Source organism: Nothoprocta perdicaria, unplaced genomic scaffold (genome assembly GCF_003342845.1).
Source record: "Nothoprocta perdicaria isolate Ctin4 unplaced genomic scaffold, notPer1 scaffold_49, whole genome shotgun sequence".
Taxonomy (NCBI): Eukaryota; Metazoa; Chordata; class Aves; order Tinamiformes; family Tinamidae; genus Nothoprocta; species Nothoprocta perdicaria.
In genome coordinates, this window is record NW_020455743.1 from 4,046,883 (window position 1) to 4,071,297 (window position 24,415).

A 24,415-nucleotide genomic window follows, 5' to 3' on the forward strand; every position below is an offset into this window, starting at 1 on the left:
ACCCTATTTAATGAAGCTGACCTCCTGCTTCCAAGTTCTGTGGATGAAAAACTGCTCCCGAGAAATGCTGAGCTCCTCCAGCTACTTTTGAAAGCCACAGGAATTGCTATGTGCCCAGCACCAGTCAGGATTGGCTCCTAAATCTTATTTTGCCAGAGCTCAGGAAGCAAAATAGCTGACATCTGTAATGAACAGGAGGACATGAATTATGTAGACAAATAAACTAGCAATTACTGCTGCACATTTATCTTCACCTCTGTAAATGATAAACTTTAAATGTTCCATATGGAAGCCCTGCGTACAAATTAGTTCCTCTGCATTCGGGCCTTGTGAAATCTCTGTGGATATGAGATGTACTGGCTTTTATTTTTTCTGTCCTAGTTTAAGGTAATTCCCTTTATCCTGTGCTACAAATGTTCTGCGAATTTGGGGTTATGAAGAAAGAAGATTCAATTAAGATTTAATATGCATTTTGTTTTAAGGAGTACATAGTGTTTTTCTGGGCAGTTCTGACAGAATTTGAACTTGTGCTGTTTCAAAAATTAATTTTTGAATCCTCTTATGTATTTCATCTCTGTTAGGCCAGAAAGAGGGGGTTGATAGTTTAATTTTTGTGCAAGCGTTGTTGAAGTAAGTAATTCTTAAGCATCTTTGTATCTGTCTTTAGAAACGGAATTTGTTAAATGTTAGCTCTAATTTCAGAAACACATCGCATTATCAGAATCATCATTGTCTCTGGCTCCTGTAAAGCTGAACCACGTACCTCTGTGTACCTCTGTGTACCTCCTATAAAGCTGAACCACGTACCTCTGTGTTAAAGCTGTGGCCTCCTCTTTGCCTGTATGTCTTTTAAAAGCATATGGTTTATTGAACAAGTGAAAGGAGAGCTGCCATTCACTCTTGCCATATTCCTGCCTGTCTGTAACACGTTAGCTTCTTAAACGCCCCAAATCAGTTCCAGACGTGGCAGCAGTATTGGAGGTGCCATTAAGAGCATCAGCCCTGACTTGGGCCAGCGGAGCAGCGCTTGCCTAGGCTTGGTTGACTGGTGGATGTGTCTGTGGCACCGTGCCTGAGGAGAAGCAGGGCCAGGCAAGCAGAGAGGCTTTCGTGGTCTTGGCTTGTTGTTCACAGTCCTGCTGACACCTCCCGACACTGAATGAGACTCCGGGTGAGCTGCCCACGGAGCTGTTAACCTGGAAGGCCCTGGTAAGGGTAGAGGTGCGTGGGATGACGGTGGCGTTCGAATCTGAAGCCTTACGTGGCCAGGGCAAGGGGTAGAGCTGCTTGGAATTTTTCTCCCAGATGCATTTTCTAATCAGCCAGAAAACGCTGATTCATCTGGCTTGAAACTCCACAGAGGAGCTTGATTTCAGGGGTTTTTTCTTGGAAGACGCCCAGCTTGCCTACCTGCTTCATTTCCTGCCCCCCAGCCCGGCAGGAGCTCCTGGGGGGCGTTCGCCAAGGCTGAGCTCACAAGCAGTGAAATGTGAGGCCCTTTAGCACTGAGCAATACAACTCATAGTTGCATCTAATCTTTAAAATCCTTGCCCTACTTGGATATCTGCTGTATATATTTTTTTTTTTCCCTTTAAGATGTTTGACCTAAAAGAAAGGGCAGGCCTAATAATATTTTATTAAGTACTCCATCTCGGGTTTCAAGGCTGAGGAAACATGAGTCCAGGGCCTTCCACAGTGGTGAATACATTTTTGTAAGGCCTTGGGACATGACCTACCTTGATGAAATCCAGGATAAAATAGCTTTCTAATCATGGTTATGGCTGGAGAGAGAGCACAAAAGAGTACCAGAACTACTTTTTTTTTTTTCTTGCCTTTTTGCACCCTAAAAAGGAATGACTCGTGATAGAAGGTTGCCTGTTTTGAAAGGTCAGTGCAGGAATACTGTATCAAAGGGTTACTTAATTTTCCTAACTTTTATCTGGAACATGTCATCAGTAGCTTGCAATCCTCTGTGCTATTAGGAGACCAGGATGCATCCTGGTTTTTGAGCAAGCGTGGATGGGGAAGTAGAGTGGAGAAAAGATGATATCCCACTATTCTGTTTGACTCTTCCCTTTTGTTTTGTGTGAAACAGTTTGTTCAGCTTCTCAGTTCCAAAGGTGAGCTCTGTAGCATATTAAACACATACGGAGATATTCACACCATCTACTCCAGGTTACTTTAGCCTTCTACCTCGCTTATTTTCTGTGTTGCATGTTCAGTGTAACTCTCCCTTTCCCTCCTTCCCTTTATGCCAGCTGGATGTGGGGCTGAGAATTACAATCGGCATGGGGAGATGAGACTTATGAGGAATGAAAATGCTATTGAATATTAATAAAAAGCTTAACTACTAAAAAGTCTACTCCCTGGCAAGAAGGGTGAGCGGGAGAAGGACAGCCCCAGCCCGGGTCACAGTCCGTGTCCCACATATCCGAAGGGTATGTGACAGGTTGCCCTTGTGCTAGAGCAACATGACGGTGGCCGTATCTGCGCTGCTGCCAAAGGGGAAAAACGAAAGCGTCTATACTTGCTGGTTTTTACTTCGGTGATAGTGATATACCCTTGCTGTGGTGATATTTATCCCTAAAATACAGTCTTGTACAGATGGAGGTCTTTTTTTTCCCTCCTGTATTCTGTCCAATACACCGAGGCCTTTCTCACTTAGCAGCTTTTCAGGTGAATTTGATTGCAGCTTGAAGAAATCTTTGAACCTGCTGGAAGGTGAAGGCTGCTTTTCTCTCCCGTGCAGTGCTTCAGGGCTGCTGCGTTGGCTGCAGCTGCTGGGCGGAAAAGCTGTGGGTGGGTTTAGGGATGAGGGAATTCTGCAGGGTGGGCACGACGGTTTCAGGCCCGGGGTGCTTTATTGCTGCTGGCCTCCGAGGCCTAAAGCTTTTTTGGCCACACACAGCTTTGTGTGAGGCTGGAAGAAGAGACCATACATCAGGAGACGAAGCAAAGTGCTTCGTCCTGGAAATATATGCAGAGAATGAGGATCCATCAACATAGATTAAGCAGCCCTCGGTATGCAAGAGGCAGGGCCATTTGCAAGCGTTAGAAAGAGGCGGCAAAGATCGGCCCCAGCAAACAGCTTGCGAGCCCATTTGTGGGCATGAAGCTTGCCTGGGTTTCCAGGAGGCTTCTTATGTACCCTGGGCTGCCTTGAGCACGCATAAAAAAGGGCTTCACTGACACTTGGTGCAAGTTTATCTCTCTGGCGGTGTCATCTGTTTGGGTGTGTGTATGTGGTCTGACCATTTGTTGGGCCTCCACGCGAATCTGAGCCGTTAATTCTGGCTTCTAGTCATAACTGAGAACAACAACAGGGTTTTTAACCCTTTCACCACGAGTGTTAGGTTTTGAAAGCTTCTCTGTGCTGAAGTTGCCGTGTCCCCCGCTCCAGCTCTGCCTCCAGCCCTTGTTTCCCTCACTCTACCCATGTCCTTTCTCCCACAGGTCCAATCCATCAATCCCCCAACACACACACTCCCCGCAGGGCCCCGGAGCTGCCCTGGTCTGCCATTGCCTTGCATGCACTGTACAAGCCAAAAAAATTGAAACCCTTTGCAGATATTAAAGCTTCACAAGACCTCTCAGGCCGTGTCTGTTCTCCCTTCTGCCTTGCCACCTCCTCCAGCCCAGCTCCGGAGTGCGTCACGCTCCTCTGTATGAACATCCATCACCACTGGCTTCTGCAAAGCTGTCCTGGGGTTTGCTTTGGTTGCACTGAGCGGGGAGGTCAGGGTGGCCGGGGATGTGGAGGTGGAGACTGGGAGCGGGTCTGTGCAGCGGCCGGGCCGTGGGAGCTGCTCGGGCTGGGGCGCCTCCCGGCCTCCAAGGTAGCAGCCCGGAAAGAAACACCCGGAAAAGCAGCTAGTGCCGTTATGTGATGGGACAGGGAGAGAGAAAATGCACGTCTTGAAAATAAGAAAGGTAGGTTTCCCTGTTTAAAAAAAAAGGAAAAAAAAGGTTCTTAAGGATTGTCAGGGGAAAAAAAAAAGTCTCCTTTTTGTTTTCTCTTCAGGAGAAAATCCCAAACTGCATGGCCCAAACTGTGCACAGTGCCACTAGCGGAGATTTGCTGGGATTTTGTACCTCACCATGAGCGCAAGACTTTCTAAACCCATGGAAATGGGTGTTTTATTAAGGCACAGAAGTGGGATAAGCCATCAGTAGTCCTGGCTCCTTTCTTCTGAAGACTTTATGCATCACAGATTGGAAAGGCCCTCCTGAGATATAAGAAAACCAAACTTTTCAAATACCTAGTTCAGGCCCAGTAATTGTTTTAAATAGCTGAATAAAAACACTTTTTTATTATAAGGCTGCAGTTCTCTTTCACATGTGAAGCCGCTTGTTTCTTTTGGCAGTAAAGGGTGATTTTACTTCTCTCCGAGGACAGTGGTAAAACTTTCAACAGCTCCGGCACAGAAACCAGCTCTTTGTGTAACTGGAGTCTGGAGACCAGAATTTTTTCTTCGGGTTTTTGAGTTCCCCACAAGCTCGCTTTTTGTCTTTGCTTTTAGCAAAGGATTTAGGATTTAGCATTTTTTCTTAGGGATAAGAGAGACAGAAGTTAGGATATTCCCTCTGTTCAGGGACTTACTTTTATTCACCTATTTAAAACAATTACTCACCCTGAATGAGGCCAAACGCAGGCAGGATGCATGATGGTTGTGGTTACGTGTGATACTAGGTAAATTTTTTGACATCAAACTGTTCATGGAGGGATTGCAAGAGTAAAGGCATCAGCCCTCTGCACAGGGCTGCGTAGGAAGATGAGCAGAGCTTGGACCTACCCTTCCCTCTGCCCTGGACTGAAGAGCAGAAATGTCTGTGAATCCCACTCTGAAAGTGTGACCTGATTGCCAGCCCCTAGGGCAGCCACAGGAGGCGAGAACCGGAGGGTTGGAGAAACAAGAAGGGACGTGTGAGGAGCGCTGGATCATAGCACCAGCAGGAAGGATGGAGGAAGGGCCCTTTGGCCTGCTCATAGGGAATAGCGGGACAGGGACGCGGCTGAGGAGGGAGCAGCAGGGTGCCCGCTGCTTCCTCAGTCCGTTTTGAAGCAACCTGGGGGAAAATGAAGCAGTTGCTTTCTTTTTCCTTGGAGAGGGCTTTTCCTGGGTTAATGCGTAACACCCATTGCAGACAGGCAGCTTTTGCAGAGCTGGTGCTCACGGGCGGCGCTTCATGTTTCCTCCCTGGGAGGAAACAGATCTGGCAACAGATGAGGTGTGCGCAGCCTTGAAGCAGATGTGTCAGCTCTGGGGCATGGCAAACGTGCGTGGTGAGCCAGTGTTGGTAGGGATTAAACTGCTGCATCAAAGCTGTGAGGAAGCCAGGAGTGCGCTCACCTGCGCTGCTCCCCCTCCATCACAGACTCCCTTCCCGGTGCCACCTCCCCAGCTCTACCATTGCCCAGCAGCTCCTCTGAAGACTACCTTGATAACTCCTTAAATTCAGATTTTTAAATTCAGATTTTAAAGCACTCATTAGCAAGATAGAACCACTGGATTCCCAGTGCTGGGGCCCTTTGCAGCCTGCTCTGAGCACCGGAGCAAGGCAGGTGTGGGCATCATCCCTGCTCCAGCTGCTGCTCAGTGCCAGTATGGGGCACCCCATGGACTTCTCCTGCGATCCCATGGCCCGGATAACTCAGTGGATAAAGTGGGGAGGTGGGAAAAGACTCATCTTTCACAGTAACATGCTACAGAAGATGCTCGTATCCCTGAAACTGGGTACATCTACGTTAAGGAGGACGGGACATCAGGTAGAAGGTTTTGGTGGTGAGGTCGTTTTCATGGCAAAGCTCAGGACATGCGAGGAAGCAGTGGTTGTGGTTGGCTTTTGTAGGAGCGGGTGAGTTGGCTGCCCTTCCCCGGTGTGCTGTAAGAGCAGGGGGCATGGCTCAAGCCCTGGTGCTGCTCTCTGCAGGCAGAACACTGTTTTGGCCCCAGCAATGGTCAGCGTTGCAGTGATTAGTCCTAGAGGTCCGTGCTCTCGCGTGACTTTTAATGAAACATCTCCAGATCTGAGAATTCATCTTTACGGTCAATCCCACTGGAATTAGTCAGACTCCTGGTGCTTCCTTTCCCCACAGTGACACTGGGTCCAACCCACACGCGTTGGGTTTGGATCTCTTCGCCGATAGCTCCTGACTGTTTTCTCCTCCTGCCTTACAGATCACCGGTGTCATCCTTCTCGCCGTCGGCGTCTGGGGCAAGCTCACTCTAGGCACGTACATCTCTCTCATTGCTGAAAACTCCACCAATGCCCCCTACGTGCTCATTGGGACGGGCACCACGATCATCGTCTTCGGGCTTTTCGGCTGCTTTGCCACTTGCCGGGGCAGCCCATGGATGCTGAAGCTGGTAAGTAAGCCAGAGTGCCAGCGAGGGAGAGGGTTTGTGCATGGAGGGGGATTCTTTTCCGCCCTCTTAAGTTTCACCAGATGTCAACATGGTTTTTCAGACATGGAAACTAGGCTTTATTGACCTTAATGTTCAACATGTGTGCTTTTTTGGACAAAGAAGGGAAAAAAAATGTTCTTGCCAAAACCATTTGGTGATTGAATATGAATGAATTTTGCTACTGCACAGCACACAAGCCCATGTGTTTGGGAGCAGGGGTAAAATCTGCTGCTGAATTGCCCTGTGAGTAATCCTATGATTCTAATGTGAAATTTATGGACAAAATAGTTGGTACCTTGTAAATGCACTTCATTTTTTTTTTCCTCCCTAGCATTCATTTAAATTGAGGCGCATTAAGCACAGACACAGCAGCCATCTCACTCTGTAAAATTTTCTCTATTCTGAGTTTTCCAGTCTGCCTTAAAATGCAAAATAGCTATAGCTGGTGAATTAGAGAATGATAAAACAAACAGTGTTTGTAGTCATCAGGAGTAAAATGTTACATATGTTATGGTTTACAGGGTGGAAATACCCCCTGTGAAGCACTGGGGTAGTGCAAAAGGGTTTGGCAGTACAATGCATTTCCTGCTAGGATATTTTGTAGCTTATTTCTTATGATGATGAGATGACTCTTGTCCAGATCCCACCAGATCTGAAAGGGGACATCCCACAGGAGTTAATTTCCTAAAGCAGTGGCTCAGTATGGGAGAGGTGCTGGATGTAGATGGGTCCCCGGGCGCGTAGAGGCTGGCCGGTGGGCATGGGTCTCAGGCTGTCCTTGGCAGTCAGGGTGCATGTAGTGGCTCGTCAGAGTTACCACACACACAGCCCAGATGAGGGCGGATAAAGGGTGAAAGAGGATATAAATCCATAGGAAACCAGGCCCTGCTAGTTGCCCCATGAGTCACGTAGCTTCTTTAGAGGTAAATCCTCCGACTTCCTGTAGCACAAGCTCTTCCAAACACATAGTTTTATTGTCATTTTACACATTAGAAACACATCAAAACTGAGCTTCTGTCTCGAAAGGAATGCTGACAGTGATTTGACAGCTGCATTGATAGCAGAGAATACTTTTTTTTCTGGTTCTGCCTTCATTGCTGTCCTTCCTTTCCCTCTCCCAACAACCTTCCATTGAAAATAAATTCCCTTCTTTCCATCAACTCCTACAAGCATTGAATTTAATTTAAATTGTTTCCTTTTTAATTAACCATTGAGTTACTGAGAATGTAAAGATTTTTTTTTTCTTCCCCACCAGGAGATTAAGCCTCAACTTGAGACCTGCTTCGCAATATATATATATATATATATTTTTTTTTTTGATTATATGCATTCCTAATAGTCTGTGAGCAGATACACTGCAAACTCTTCTGTTTGTAAGGCTTGATTAGTTCTGAATCCATATGGCTCTCCAAACCTAAACATGGACCTTAATCTAGAAAGATGTTTGGGACATCCATCTACGTATTATTATAAGTAGTATTACTATGAGAATATTTCTAGTGATGTTAATAGTTCAGTACACACATTCAAGAAATTTGTAGAGTTAGGCTGCAAGTCTCAGTCTTGCAATGAGGTAGATGTAGATAAACCAATACACCTGGATAAGCCTGTTTATTTTAGTTGAGTGCCATACAAATTTAAAAGGTCATTTGTATTCCTTATGACATGATCAAAACCTTAGTGGCTTGTGATCCATCTTTGCTGTGAGAAAGTGTAAGTTGATATGAAAACACTAAGAAATGTGGTGATAGAAATGTTAGAAAAGCTAATAATTACAGAATACGTTACCTGAGTTATATAAAAACTTATATTCATGCAATAACTTATGCAACTCTGCCTAAAGACCATTGCTTTTTTATAACATCTTAAAGACGATCTAGAACAGACAGTTAAAACCGAACTTTTATGTGATAACTAAGCAGTGTTTGTGCTGAGAAATAATAATAATAAAAAAAAGCATGTCCTGTTCAGCTTGTCCTTGCTTCTTCTCTTTTCAGTATGCCATGTTCTTGTCCCTGGTGTTCCTGGCTGAGCTCGTGGCTGGCATTTCAGGGTTTGTGTTTCGCCACGAGGTGAGTGGAAACGGGCTGGGGTTACACGTGGCAGCACCTCTCTGAGCCGGAGTTGCTGGGAAGTCCTGTGGAGCGCAGACAATCTGCAGCTCCCCGAGTTCAGCGGTTCCATGTTCGTCTCCAAGGTTGCAGCTGATTTTCAGCTATAACATGTGGAGCTCTTAAAAACTGATATGTTCCAAATGAACGGATTTAGCCAAAGCTTTTGGCCGTAGCTGGCTGATATTTACTCTGGACCTATCATTTTTTGTGTGTCCATCATGCAAAGTCTTCTTTACCCTTTTGCATATGCTGAGAGCTGCAAGATAGATTAAATGGTTTTCTTCAGTGCAGCTTCTTCAGCTAGGCAAGCAGTTGTTTATATAAGGCAGAGAGTATTTTCTGAGAATATTTCATCCAACCAGGCTAGTTTTCTGGAGGACTTGTAAATCACATATGTGCTATATGGGATTGTTCTATTCTGAGAATAGGGAGAAGTTAGAAATAGCAAGTGGTAGGAAATAGGGACAAAAGGAAGCTTTAAAAGAGGCTGATGATCTAGATTAGTAGTAGCACTTCTGTTTTACCCACTGTAATCATGACTATCTGATTTTAATTCCATGGACCTATATGCCATTAGTACTGAAAAAGGACAAGCCCAGAGACCTTCTGTCTCTTCTCTTTGTGTCAAGTGTCTTTGTATTGGTTTTATAGCCTCTTCTTCGGGGTTTTCCCTTCGTATAGGTTTTTCTGGGTTCTACCTTTACAAGTGTTGGACAGTTTTTAATTTGATCCTGAAACACCTGGCCAGTTGCTGAGGGCCAGCATTTCATCCAGCCTTGCGGGTGGTATCCTGGGTATCATGCTGCTCTTCCCTTTTGGGAAAGGCAGTCTCCTGTGAAGGTCACAGCCGTCGGGTTGCCCAAGTCATCTGCCACCCATCGCTTTTACCACCCTCTTTGAGTCCTTTTGTGGCAACGTGCCTGACCTTCTCCAGCTGAGAGCTCTTGCTCCTCACACAGGCACCGGTGGTGCTGTGAGCCAGCATTGCGCCCTGCTCCAGAGAGTCACTTTTGCTTTGATGTCCTCTGTCTCCTGGCTGGGACTGTGTGACAGAGAAGCCTGGGCTGCTCCCCTCTCTGCCGCTGCTCTCATCAGCACTCGCGGCTCTCTGGCAAAGACCTCCTCCCTTCCACCAGCCCACGCTCTGCACAAAAGCTCCCAGGCCCTTGGAAGGTCAAAGGAGAAGTGCAGCTGAGAGGACAACCCAAAACTATTCTTGCTTTTGCCACTTCTCTTATGCCTGTTTGATATTGTCCTGTGTTTCGTGAAGGACCTCACCATTTGTCACGTTCTCAAGTGATGTGTTCTCTCCTGGCTTCCCCGAGCGCAGTGATATTTCTCCTTCCTTTCCCCTTCTCCCTCTCCAAAAAAAGCCTAAGGCCTTAGCTGGATAATCTGAAGCTATCAGTCTGTAAGCCCTCTGCACAAGATCTTCTTCACTTTGTTATGAATGCCAAGGATCATAACCCCAAAGCTTTTGCTTCGAGATGGGACATGGCACCATTTTTTGCCATATCTGCCTTTCCTTCCAGACAACCTCTGTTGAGCTGAAGGAGTACATTCATACCCCAACCATCCCAAACAAGAGTAACCAGCTTTTTGTGTAGTATTCTTAACACCCAAGCCATGTCACTGGAAACATGTGTTGTTAGGGTTTAAAACACCTTTGTTTCCCCCAAAGACTGTTGCAGATCTGCTTTTCATTGTTCACATCAGCTGTTTTTTTCTCCTGTCCTCTTAGATCAAGGATACTTTCCTCAGGACATACACTGAAGCGATCCAGAATTACAATAAGAATGATGAGCGGAGCCATGCAGTGGATAACGTCCAGGAAAGTGTAAGTTTGAAAGAAGGTATTAAAAGTAAATACAATTTAAAGTCAATGAAAAGGCAAAAGTCAGACATGCTGATTTGGTCACAGAACATGAAATGTTTTTTTTGTTTGAAGTAAAATGTGGCATTTAAGTTTGATCCTGCTCCCCAATTCTGATTACTTGCTCTTCTGGTTGCATGGCTGTCTCATGCAATAGCAAATTGGGTTTCTGAATGCTTGAGAGGATATGTTGCCCTGGCAAATCAGTGGGAGTTTTTCCATACAGATCAGGGAAAGTGGGTTTTGTGTTGGTCTCTCTAAGGAGTCCTGTTTTGTTTGGCATATTCACTGCATACCATGCCTAAGGCATCAGCCTTAGGTTGGCTACCAAATGGCAATACTTCAGAAACACTTCTGCAGCAGCATCTTGTTATGCTGTTGCTTTGTCAGATCAGTCAAATTAGGCCCTCTAATCTTGGGCCTGGCCTGTGTTAGGAAACTCGTACCATTAGGATAGAAATGTCTGACAACTCCTGAGATAAACTCATATAAACCAACCATAGAGACTGGTAAAACTGGTCTTAAGAACAAGCATTTCAATGGGTAAACTTGTATGAGATGATTTATTTTTTAATAAACTCAGTGAAATCTGTCTAATAAAAAAGGGCCTGTGGTACTTGCTAAATGTTGGCACCAGATTTTGAATTAGATTTAAAGTTGGTTCCATCTTTAAGGATTGTGGAAGGTGGGCAGCTTTATTCTTAAAGGACTCTACCAGTAGATTATAAATAGAGTTACGATTTGACCAGGATTAGACAGAAGTTAATAATCTAGCATCTTTCGACAATGATAAGCAGCAGCAGCAGTTCTGCTCACAAATGCAATGAAAGACTTGGCATAGAGACTTAATGAGTGGAAGTCAAGGGGAAAAATGGAATGTATTCCACCTGAAGCGAGGATGGGAGGACCAATGTGGCTGCTTGCCAGGACTCTAGAGAGATATGTATAAAATAAACATTTTTCTTGTTCAGCACTTGAAGACAAATAAATAAAAACATGAAGAAAGTAGGACAGTGTTTTTAGGAACTTTTGAAGGAAGAATACAGTGTTCACTTGCATGATATCGGGCTACCAAAGCACTGTGTTTTATCCATAACCTGAGGTAACGGAGGTCAGGCTTGGTGGTCCATACTCCATGAGAAACCCTTTCTGACCTGAGGGGTGCTGAGACAGAGAAGTGGGGGGTTTTCCAGCCCTGCAGTGGAGCATAGAGCACGAGCAAATGCCACAGCACGGCTGTCTTTATTTGTATTTAGTTTTAAGTGGGCATTGATGATGGTTTAAATTATTGCACTGAAAAGGAAAATCTTCATCTGTTTCTGTACTTGTTTTCATTCTGGTTCCTTTTTGTTGTCTCCCTCTTTTCCTCATAGCTGAGCTGCTGTGGCATTCAGAGCTACACTAACTGGAGCACCAGCCCTTATTTCTTCAAACATGGCATCCCTACAAGCTGTTGCATGAACTCCAGTGACTGCAATACTCAGGATCTGCGCAATATGACCGTGGCTGCCACTAAAGTAAACCAGAAGGTACCAGCAACTTTGTGCCAGAGGCAATGGTTATGAAACCATCCAGCAAAACATTTGAGCAAATGACTGCTAACGATTGTATTTTGATTCAAATGCTTGATTGATAAGGATTGCATTGTTTATTGGGATGGACAGCTGATAAGAGTTGGGTTTGCATTTGAATTCTTTATACTCACATTTTTGAAATGACCAGGTGCAAGGGCATTTCTGGTGAGATAGGAGTTTGTTCCCCTTTCTCATTACACTGGTTCAGGCACAGCATTGCACGAAGAGGCACTGCTGAATAGGCAAAGGAATATATACAGCATGTGCATTTGACTGCAGTCAGCACATCTCTGCTTGTTTCTGCTGAATACTGTGGGGTTTTGTTTGTTTGTTTTGTTTTTGTTGAGGACAAAAATGTAGTTAGGTGGAAGGAAGAACGGGTTTTATTCTTTTTTAGTTCTAATAGAAATGTCAGTGCCTGTTGTCCCAAAAAGAGAAAAGAGAGGTGATTAAAAGAAAGCATTGTGGTTGGCTGGCTATGTTTACAGTGCCTGTTAAGAAACATGGATACATGCTGTTGCAAGCATCACAAAGCCAAGCTGAGCCCTCTCCTGAGGTCACCTAAAAAAGGAGGTTGGAGGAACAGAATCAAGGGAGAGGAAGAAATTGAAAAATTGAAAAATAAAAATAGCACAAAAAACCCATACACAAACACACACACACACAAAAAAAAAAAACCAAAAGCAGGGGGGAATATGGAAAATAATGCAGCATATACAGCAAATATTGCACTGTAGAAGTACAGCTCAAGTTATTCTTTTAACTTCTGGTGCACCATCAGTTCTTTCCTTCTCACTTAAGATTTGCAAGAGATGCAACAAGACAGTTTGTAGATAACAGGAAAGGTTTTGCAGACAAATAGGCAACTTGAATTGCAGCATAGATCAGTCAGACTTACGGGTGATTCCATTTGCCTTTTCTATTTCCATGGGACCTGCTGAACACAAAGAAAAAAAGATAGGGAAAAAAAAAAAAAGAGGAAAAGCCTGAGTAGATAAAGGGGAAAATATAGAAATACCTGCTTGTCATCTGTTTTAGTCTTTCGTGCCTCAGACACTTCAGTCAGGAAGTTGGACTGCTGACTGAACATACTCTGAGGGTCTTTCCGTGTAAAGCACTCAAGTGAATGCTGTTTTCTAGATTGTATCCCAAAAAAAAAGGATAACAGAGGATTATCTTCCACTAATATCGTCTCTTGAACCACAATAGTATAATGAGAGTCATTTGTTACAAATATATTTGGAACAGTAGTGACTCAGTCTGTTAAAAAACTCCTCAGAAACATCAGCCAGGTAATCCTGATGTGTTGCAGGAGGATAAAGGATAAACAGTTCAGTTATTGGAACCTGGTAAAAGTGTCGTGACTTTCCATTTTTTGGAGGAGAGGAAATTCCCCTTCCAGAAAGGCTCTCTGTTGCATGTGTGTCCTCGGTGATTACCCTTGTACTGCACCAGCAGGTCCCACCACACGTGCTTGGGAGAGCTGTGTGCTTTGAACCTTGCCCAGCTGCACAACCCTGCAGATGCTGCCCATGTCACCACCATCAGTCTGGTGTTTCCTCCAAGTGTCAGACTTCCTTTGCATGCTCTGCATGGCATGTATGCCCAGGTACATCCCCATCCACATGCAAGTTCCTCTTGTAAAGGTTTGAACAGAGCAGCTGCAGGAGGTAAGTGAGCAGATAACCACTAACCACTGGATAAAGGTCTCCAGTGGTTAGTGGTTATCTGCTCACTTACAGCTGTGTTTGTTCCTAAGAAGTTGTGAACCTCTCTCATATCAAAGGCACAAGTCACTGGACAGAAGAGGACTGCTGATTCCTCAGGAAACAGTTGAATTAATTATTGGATTTAATTACCCAGAGGTAGCTCAAACATTCTGTAATATCTGAGAACTGTCCAAGTCCCCCGCGTCTCATGATAGCCATTTCTAAACAAAGGTTGGAAAGAATTATGTTCAACAGTGGTCAGATCTTGGAGTTAGCCAAGTATGAACAAGGTAGGGTGTTTCGGAAAGAGGCATGAGAATAAAAATGGAGAAAATGTTGTTGGGCCTTGTGCTTTAATTGCAAATAAGGAGCAAACATCATTGCCTCTGATCCACGCCCCATGTTCTCTTGGGAATAGGTACTTCACTCTGTTGCGTTTTGGAGAAAGCAAAAAATGTGTATGTCTCTGTTGCAGAATTATAGAATCACTAAGGTTGGAATGGACCTTTAGAGATCATCTAGTTCAACCCCCCTGCACATGCAGGGTCACCCAGAGCACGGGGCGCAGGGCTGCGTCCAGGCGGGTTTTGAAGACCTCCAGAGAAGGAGACTCCACAGCCTCCTTGGACAGCCTGTTCCAGTGCCCTGTCATCCTCACAGAGAAGAAATTTTTCCTTAAGTTCCTGTGGAACTTTTGGTGCCTCAGCTTGTGGCCGTTTCCTCTAGTCCTATCACTGGCCACCACTGAAAAGAGGCCGCCCCCTCCTCCTCACTGCCTCCCTTGAGGTATTTATACACGCTGATCAGGTCCCCCCTCAGCCTCCTCTTCGCCAGGCTGAACAGGCCCAGCTCTCTCAGCCTTTGCTCATAGGGCAGATGTTCCAGGCCCCTGATCATCCTCGTAGCCCTGCGCTGGACTCTCTCCAGCAGCTCCACATCCCTCTTGTAGAGGAGGAAAACAACTTATTATTGTTTCTACAGTCCCTTATTGTTGTTTCTGTAGAAAAGTATATTTGAAAAATCTTTTTGATGGATCTATCAGAACTATCAGACAAGTTCTCAACAAGCTAATGAATTTACCAGCAGTTTATGAGGTCTAATGATATGATCCAAATGATCCAAAGAGGCTTAAACTAATGGTCTAACTGCAAGACTAAAAGACAAGTGCTATTAGATCTTTTTTGCTAACTCTACCACTAAATTTCTTAGCAACCATGGTAAATAATTTAATCTCTGTGTCTCTTTTTTTTTTTGATCTGAGATTAGCCTAATACCTAGTTCTAATAACTGTTGTTAGGATTAGCCAATTCATCTAGTGGTTTTAATCTTCAGTGGTCATTACCAACAAATCTCAAGAACTCATTTTTTTCTAAAACCTTAATAAGGGAACAAGTGTGTGGCATTGACAGTGATATTTGCTAAAATGTCATTTCTGTCTTCCGAACCATCACCCAGTTGTACGCACAGTGCTCAGCCTCCTTTTGTGGTACATGTGCAACTCTGGGGCGTTTCTTGCACTCTCATCCCTGTGCACAGTGAGGACTGAGCAATTAAGCCATATTTATGCAAAACACTTCAGAAAGCAGACTACTGCAGTTTGGGAAAACATAGTCCTCACATGAGGAAAGCAATCAAAACTATCTCACTCACATATGCTTTTAACAAGATTGGTCTCCCTCAAATTGCCATTAGTGTCAGATGTTGCATCTTTTGACTGACAGAGCAGGTTTCAAAAGAGTTGGGAGAACTTCAAGCCGTGTCACACAGGAGGAAAGAACGGGTTGAGAAATCTAATTTTGTTTCATAATGTGTAAGACATATCTATAGTTGTCTGATGGGTTAAATAAGTAAGCTTAAATCTAACAGACAGTAGACTGTTGTAAGGCCTAATTAAGGCTTAATAAATAGGCTGTGTTGATCTTGAGTTATGAGTAACTTGAGCACTTTGGTACTCTCAGGATTATATAGGATATATTCTGCTATTACGTAAGAGATTAAAGAAATGATGCTACCTATATTGAAATGGCCCATCTTGACAAAAGACATTATTTCAGTTATTTTATGTGCAACATACTGTCCTGAAATCTTGCACAGAGTTGATAAAGTGTTTGCAGATTGGTGTGTGTGTAGGGTAGGGGCATGTGAACACAATTCTGACTGGTAGGACTGGAGTCCAAACTGGGAAAGTGAACTCACTGTTATTTGTGTTTTCTCAAACTTCTGATAAAGTGGATCAAGTTATTACATGAGCTAAAATGGCTCAGGACTGGCTTCATGGCTGAGAGAGTTGTTGGTTATTTGGTGTGGCCAAACAGACTGAGAAATGTGTACTTTATAGGCAGATGGGTTTGTAAAGAAAAGAAAATAGATATTTATCTTTTTATTCAAGTTTTGTTTCACGTGTTCAGATTCATTTAGGTACCACAGGGTAGGAAAGCTAATTACAAATGCTGTTTGGGGGAATTGGGTAGGTGTGGGGAAAAGATTGGAGAAAATAAACATACTGGGAGGGGACATGTCAAAAATGCCTGTCCAGGAGCAAGGATGTGTATGGATTTGCACACCCTGGTAGCTACTGTGAATTGAGGTACAAAGAAGTAATTCAGATGGTGGAATCGGTGTCTGATCTGTCTAGAGACAGAAATGTGATTTTGGGGAACAGGAAGGGATTTTTTTATGGCCTAGAGGGGAAAAAAAAAAGAAAACAAAAAGAAAAAAGAAGGAAAACAAACCAAACCCTTGACAACTTAGTTAAGTATTTGGAAGTTCTGAAGTATTCTATACTTACCTGGTTACCTTTGACAAAGGCCAGCAGAGCTTCTTACCACACACCTGAGGCAAGCTTGCATTAAGCATCGGGAATCTGAGGAGATCAACATCAATTACTCATTTTTAACAGCCTACATTGTTTTACCATTATTTTATACTTCGGTTTCAGACTGAAACTGTGTTAATTGTTTTTTTTTTTAATCAATGCTGGCAGCTTTTCTTTAATAAGTAATCCTGGGAAAATGAGTGCAATGTCATATTTGTTTTTAAAAAATATCAAAATATATTTGCATCCCAAAGGAACTATTTTTGTCACCCCATTTCCTCATATAGTTAGAACTGGCATTAAATAAAAAAGTGATATTGTTGGACATTACAGCAAATACACCATCCAGCCCAAGTCCATTCCAAATGGGAGGCATGTATCTATGTGCATGGGGGAAGAGCTGTGCAGTGAATGATTATGTTTGTCTCTATTTTCTAGGGCTGTTATGATTTGGTGACCAGTTTTATGGAGACAAATATGGGAATCATAGCTGGAGTGGCTTTTGGGATTGCATTCTCACAGGTAAGTGCATAAATACACTTTTTGGGGGTTGTTTATTTTTTTTGGGGGGGTGTCATTCCCCCTTCCCCTTCTGTTTACCTGACTTCAAGGAAGGGAGGATTGCAGTGAGGGACTGAGCACAGCATGCTCATTAGTCTTGAGGTCATCTGTTCATTGATTTTCTTTTTTTCAACTTAAATGAAGTTTCTCCTTGGGAATATCAGTTACGGTTGAGCTAATGACTAGCTCTAGGAAAACAACTTGTCCCTCTCCTGGGTCAAATAGAGGTTAACCCAATAAAACATTGGCTTAAATGGAGCATAAACAGCTAAGAAGACAAATAGCTGATCTATTGTTTGGATAGGCTTCCCTCTTCTAAACACTCTTATTTTTCTTTAAAGGCACCTAGAGTTCAAGTAATGTTAAGCTAAGGCCTCTCCACTCTGGAGAAGGGAGAGCCTGGAATGGGCAACTGGTTTTGGTAGCTGATGTACTATTTACATTTTTTTTCCCTTTTAGCATAGAACACTGAGCAGAAATCTGCCAAAAACAGAATATTAAGCCAACTTCTTGCCTGCACCAAAATGAGTTTGGTATGGGAAGGAAAAGAGGAGAGCTAAGAATTGGTTGCTGCTCACTGACATTCAGCCTGTCGTTACCTAGATGGAAGTTAGGGGAATTAAAAGGTCTGTTGAGAATCTTTTAATCAGGAAGTGATAGGAAAACACTTCCATCTTGCAACAACTCTGACTCTCCCACACTGCTCACTGTCTCTGCAATGGCGAGAACTCTCCAGGAAACGTGCGGCAATGAGCTGGAGGGGAGCGCAGGCAGCGCAGAACTGCTGGCGGGAGGCAGCAGCAAAACGCGTTTCAGTGTGCAGGGTGCCTCAGCCACTGCTGTTTGAGAGCCATCTGCCTTGCCTCTCTGGAGAGCCTGTGCCATGACTGTGAATGCTGCACTTACAAACTCTCTTTAACGCTTTGATTTGCTTCACTCGCACGGTATTAAAAACCTGGGGCCTGAGGCACCACTTCAAAATAAATATTTTTATTGAATGATTTGTTTTCCCCACATTTGACAAAATTAGGTGCTAGGACAACGTATTTGACTTCCTCTTAAAACCTTGGCCTTCGTGTTCTTCAGTGTAAGTGCCCTAAGCTCTGTGGCAAGTGGTCCCTGTGTCCTCCTAGACTTGGTAAGCACAACCCAAAGCAGCCCTAAATAGAGGTGGGCTCGAATCAGCTGTCTTCTCTGCTTCGGGCATATGTGCAAAAGTAGTGTCTTCTTGCCTCTGTTCAGATGGCAGAAGCCCAGTACTGAGAGCTTTGATCCTGTTTTCTGTGAACCACTTTGGTTCATCTTACCTCCAGCCACAGAGCTCCCACAGAGCTGATACCACATAGGGTAGAAGTGGTGAAATCACCAGTTTTGAGTTGTGAGGGAAGGGAGGATTTTGTTGTTGCCTTTTTCTTTCTTTTTAATAGGTTCTTCTGGTTCTTGTTGCCTTGTCACAGCTGCCCTGGTACTTTTCCAGGCTTAATGACTGGAGTATGACTTGTGACATGCACTTGGGATGGAGAGCATAGGAAGAGCTTAGCTGGAATTGTTGCGTTTTGGTGCATGCCTGCATGTTCACCCTAGGTTATCAGCCCTTCCTAAGCTTGGCAGGGCAAGGCAGGAGATGCTGCAGAGAAGGAGAGCAAAGCCTGCAGGATGTGGCCGCTGCCCCAGGAGCCTCTTGGTGCGAGGCAGCATTCAGGCTGCAGGCAGTGCAGCCCGACACACACTTTGCCGTGGCAGCTCCAGGTGAAATCTGAGCGTGTTGGGATGTGGTGTAGGCGGCTCGCTCTGCCCATCAGCACCAGTGCTCCCCCGCCAGCTGGGCTGTTACTTCCCATTGGGAAGCGGGGCTTTGCACTCCAGGCAGAGACACCAGGACAGGAAAAGCCTCCCGGACACGTTCACAGAAGAGAGAAGGGTGCAGAGGAGAAAAATGCACCTCCCCTGGTGTGCAAAGAATGGAAGGCAACTAGTTCCTGACAAATCTGTTTTGCTGGGTGCAATTAAGAATGATGTTTACAAACTGGTTTTCGGTTGGCTGTGGCTGGCAGTACTGCCAGGCAGTGTTCCAGCTGTAGGCGAGGTTTCGCTGTTCCTACTGAGAACAGTTTTAATCTAAATAAAAGACGAATTAGATCATTTTGCTCTTCTACAGAAAAGTGAGCTCAAGGGCCTTTCTTCGCACGATTTGTTGGGTTTTGACTAGCGTGAGGAATGTGCTGATTCTCTCAAATGAGAAAAGTGATGTAATGGCATTGCACATATTTTAGCTCTACCATAGGCATCTCGGTCAGAGTTTGAAAAGCTGCTGTGTTGCGGACACTGAATGTGTGTTGAGAAGCAGACATTGCTTCTTGGGTCTGAAATAATAGTAATAAAATACAACTTGATTGTTTTCTGGAATTTGATGCCAGTGCAGACTTCCAGATGGAATAATTTCAGCTTAGCAGGTGCTCTTTAGAACAGCAAAATGCTCTCTGCTTTCTGCCCAGCAGAGAATAAACTTATGCAAGCAGTGGAGCTGACAAAGAGCTTTGCCTGGATAAAACTACAGTGCAAGCGTTGTCTTAGGGATCACAAGAGACAAGCTTTGGGAGGCTGATAGATTTTGGTTCCATTAGATAAGTTTAAATGCCAAGTAGGGGACTCTCAGTGCAATGGACCGAGGCTGAGACCTGGCCTGTCTTCGATACTCCATCATATAAGAAATATTTTTCAAGGTCTTTACTCCAATTTTGACCAGTGTCTGCACTACTATGTTAGAAGAACAAACAGCTGACTCTGAGCAGTTGTGTGTGGATCTGCTGAAGATGAGGAAGGGCCTTTTTGGCAGATGTTCTTCCTTGAAGATGCCAGTGAACTTGGAGGAAGAACCGATGATGGGGCAGGGCTGTTCTTCAGTGCTCTTTTCTCTGCTTATGCCTGTGGCACACAGGCTGGCAGTGACGCCCACAGTTATTTTCACTCATGCTTTCCTGCTCTGGGGAAGGGAGATAGGCTCCTCTCTGACCCCTTGCACTGGGGTTAAGGACTTGAAGACAAGCTTTGACATTGCATGGAAGAGAGGAACTGGGATCCTCTCAGTACATATGTCTTCAAATCTAATATATGGCTGAGTTTATTGCTTCTAAAGACTTACACTCTTCGTTTAGTGTTGAATGCACATGCTTTGCCAGAAGCATGCCTCAGCACATGAGGCTGTCAGGTAAGTGACGTGAGCTAAAAAAGTCTCATAAAATAGTCAGGGAAATGGGATGCTTGAGCTCTGCATATGGAAAATATGGCAAGAAAAAGAAAAGAACCACTGCCCTAGTCTGTTATTCCTGAGACAGAAAAAAACTCAACTTAGTTTACCTGAGCCACTGATGAACTTCCAGTTAATTCAACAAAGCAGCACTTATATATTCAGACTTTACAAAGTTCCAAAGAATGAGGAAGGGTAAAGATACCAAGACCTACCAAGAAATGGAATTTGGATTTGCATTCCAGTTCAGTATAACAAGATACAGTCAATATGTCATGTGAGACATCTGCCAATCAATGTGAAAAAAATACATAAAAAGCCAGACCTCATGCATGTGATGGAAGGCAGGATTGCCAGGAAGTTGCTTTGGGTGGATTTTAGTGGTCAGATCTGAGATATACTGGAGATTACTCCTGGGAACCACTGCAAGATAAACAGTGCATGCCCTGGGTTGTGCTTGTGAGAATGAACTTACATCAGCAGTGTGGTGATAAAGACAACACACCTAAGGGATGTTGTTTCCCAAGCAAGAACTTCGCAGTGTTTAAAAGCTCTCTGCAGCGAGACCAGCGGTACCAAGGCAAACCCTGTTTTGCACAGAATAGTTCAGGAGACCAAGATAATCTTAGGAAGAAAATAAAAATGAGAGAGAATAACAACAGAATTGAATAACGGAACAAAACATAATAATGATGATGATTATGATGATGATAATAATAATAAAGAGTAAGTGGATAAAAGTTGAGAACGAGGCACTTGAGAGCCGAGCTGGTCTAGCAGCCAGCTTCTTTGCTGGGATCCCTTATGCTGCTTCCGGATGGATTTCAAGGGGGCTGCAGGGACCGGCTGTGCAGGAGGAGCAGGCGCTTCCCGGCGCCTGAAGAGCAGAGGTTGCCCCCATCAAGCAGAGGCGGCGAGCAGGGGGCACAGAGCCAGCTCCTCCGCTGCTCGCAGGCTGGGGGCTTCCAGCCGGATTTAAGTACAGGGGATTGGCTGTAACCAGAGGGCACTGAGGGGAGAACTCAGCAGCTTACCGCAGCAGAATCACCTTAGAATCCTTAAGGTTGGAAGGGACCTCTAGAGATCACCCAGTCCAACCCCCTGCTCCAGCAGGGACACCCAGAGCACGGGGCACAGGGCGGCATCCAGGCGGGTTTGGAAGATCTCCAGAGCAGGAGACTCCACAGCCTCTGCCCTCTTGGCTACAGAAAGGACAGTACTCATATGTGGTTAACACATCTTGTAAAATGCACATTTTTATATGTGTTAAGAGTACTTGCAAGATACTAATTATAGCTCTGCCAACTCCTAGTGATGGCTGGAAGTGTGGTATAAAATCAGCGTGTGTAATGGCTTGATAGACGAGACATACCATCACTTGGGAAATAAATTTAATAATATGATACTATCACCACCTAAGACTATAAACCAGCATATAAATGGTACCAATAATTAATAAATGGACCAAAGATCAGAAAGATGCATTTATGGGTAACCTGACATTCATCTTATGATTGAGTGGATTCAATCAAAGCATTTTCAATAACTGGAAATGCTACGAAACTTGCACACTTCAATTACTAGAGAGTTACAGCTTCTATAAAATGTCAGAATCCCTAATTAAAGATAGCTGGAGAAGTCTACTGCAGTGTTTTGGGGAGGAGAAAGAAGGGTTTGTCATTGGTAAAAGTTGCAGTATCTTTCCCTTGTAAAATTATTCACCTCAAAATATGAAATAAGCAACAGACTCTGGCAGGGGATCATAATGTCAGTAATATGGGTGCTAACTGAATGCTTGTGTTTTTCAAGATGTTGCTGTCCTCATTTTCCTCTCAGCTCCATAGAATTTGCACGGGATTTGCTAGCCTGGCCAGGTTGTGCCGGAGGAGTGGTTAATGTGCTGCACCAAATAAAAAAGGGAGAGAATGAAATTAAGGTGCCTGTGAGCTTTGTTTTGATTCAAATGAAAGGATATTCCTTGTTCCTTTGTGACACAGTGGCTCTAGGAATTCATGTTGTAGTGCACCAGTATTTTGTTTCTTTACAAATAGCACCTAGCATTCACCTGGATTGTTTGGCCATTGTTGAGCAGATGTTTCCATGAAACAATCTGTGGTAAATCCAAGATCTTGTGCCTGGGTGGTGAGAGTCAGCTCGCAGTCCGAGTAGACAGGGGATCATCTCAACGTAGCTTTGGTTTCCAGTAGATTCATGGCCCTTGGTGTGACTGTCCTATCTGCTCTTGCAATCCTATTCTGCAGAGTGCCACCAAATCATATGGTTAGTGCAGGATTTTGGTGCAGCTGGTAAAAAGCTTAAGCTTTCCTGGCTTAAGAACTGCCTTGGCAGCTGAGCTCCTTTCCTTCCTGCGCACTGCTCCTCAGCACCACGTTGGTTTGGTGACTGTGGGCTGAGTTATCCCAGTAAGGGGCAAGTGTCTGTTGGGGCACTTTTAGTTCTTGGTACTGAGGTGGATCTCGCGAGACAGACCCACCGGCACTGTGTTGCTGCACACACCAGTGTGTCCATCCGTGCCTGACATGGTCAGGAATTGAAAAAAAACTCTCAAAAAGTGGTAAAAAGGCATGTGGTCCTAACAGTCAAGAGGAAGACCCAATGAAGAACAGCAGGGCATCCTGCTGCTCTTCCTCTGAGCAGAACTGAAATTAATGTGTAAACTCTGTTGTACATGATAACTCCTGACCCTTGGCTTCCCACGGCTTCCCTCAGCAAATCTGCTTTGTATGCCTTCAACTTCATTTCTCACTTCCCGTTTTTTGTCTCTAACAGTTGATCGGAATGCTTCTGGCGTGCTGTCTGTCCCGGTTTATTACTGCTAATCAGTATGAGATGGTGTAACGAGGTGAGTTTTTACCACCTTCTGCATGCTACGCTGTGAGGTGCTCTCCCGATGAAGATAGTTGGCAAGTTTTAGATGCTCAAGAACGTCATCTTCCCAAATGACCTTTGGTTTGGATTTTGTGTTCCAGTGACAAAAGGGGATACTCTTTGGAGTATCATTTCTTAGAAAGAGGGGGCAAACTATTTGTGGCGCACGCTGTTAGCAACATTCACCTCTCTCCTTGCTCTCTCGCCTTGCAGAAGTGAGAAACCCAGCGCCTGTCCCAAGACGAGGATCCGCAGAACTGGAGAAGGACTGAAACGAATGTCATAGCACACACACTGTCTCCCGCCCGCACACCCACCCACCCGCGCGCGCGCGCCGCCTCACGAAGTCTCTGCCACGCGCCGCGCCCCACGCCCTGAAGCGCCACGCCCCACGCCGTGAAGCGCCGCGCCCCACGCCGTGAAGCGCCGCGGTGCCGCGCGCGGCCCGAGCCGCCGCCCGCCGCCGGGGCCCCGCGCGGCGCCGCCCGTGTGTTCGTGCTCATGCCGTAGTTGCGTTGTAAGTTAACAAAGGTAACCTCATCCATTAACCGCAGCGCCCGGCGGGCTGTGCATGTAGTGACCGGAGGGCGTAACTCGCCTTTCACCGTGGTTAATAAGTGTTGCACACATTCGTATAAGCCGGTATATGAAATATATATTCTTTGGGGTTGATCTCAGTTTGTTTATTTGCTTTACTGAGGTTTTTGTCCTTTCCCCCTTCCCTGCATCTGTGCCCCCCCCTGCCCCGCCAACAAAGAAATCAGTAACAAAACATGAAGATACTTGAAACTGATGTTAAAACGTTGTGCTTGAAGGGAACTGTTACTCCTGGTGTTCTTCTACATCTTTGATTCTTACTCAGTGTTGTATGCCTAGTGCGTATCCCGGTAGGCTTGTCTAGTGCATTTTGCCTCTGAACCTGAACCTGTGTAATACTGTTATTAAGCTGTGTTGTTGCTTACTGTGAAGGCAGTAATTTTGCTTCCTTTATTTTTGTTAGATAGTTACGAACTAATTGACCTGTGCTGTACTGCGGCCTTCATACCTTTTCCTCTTCTTTTTCTTTCTTTTTGCATTGAAGTTGCAGCCACCGAATACATTGTTGAATCAAATCAAAATAAAAACAAACACACACAAAAAAAAAAAAAACCACAGAAAGCCAGGCATATGGAATATTTTTTGGGGAAAGCAAAAGTTTAAAATCTTTTTAAAGAATAGGACTTTTT

At 44.6% G+C, this 24,415-nt stretch overlaps 1 protein-coding gene across 2 annotated transcripts in view; it reads left to right on the plus strand.

Moving 5' to 3' along the window:
- TSPAN7 (tetraspanin 7) overlaps nt 1–23,592 on the plus strand; it is an 84,258-nt gene extending 60,666 nt beyond the window's left edge. Inside the window, exons 2-8 of one of the 2 annotated variants that reach the window (XM_026047294.1) lie at nt 6,180–6,368; nt 8,405–8,479; nt 10,263–10,358; nt 11,768–11,923; nt 16,931–17,014; nt 23,091–23,163; nt 23,403–23,491. In XM_026047294.1, the coding sequence (XP_025903079.1) occupies nt 6,180–6,368; nt 8,405–8,479; nt 10,263–10,358; nt 11,768–11,923; nt 16,931–17,014; nt 23,091–23,159 (669 nt within the window). In that variant the 3' untranslated portion in view covers nt 23,160–23,163; nt 23,403–23,491. Of the gene's footprint in view, nt 1–6,179; nt 6,369–8,404; nt 8,480–10,262; nt 10,359–11,767; nt 11,924–16,930; nt 17,015–23,090; nt 23,164–23,402 lie in introns of both variants that reach the window. The other variant, XM_026047296.1, reaches the window with a different exon arrangement.
- The last annotated feature ends 823 nt before the right edge of the window (nt 23,593–24,415 follow it).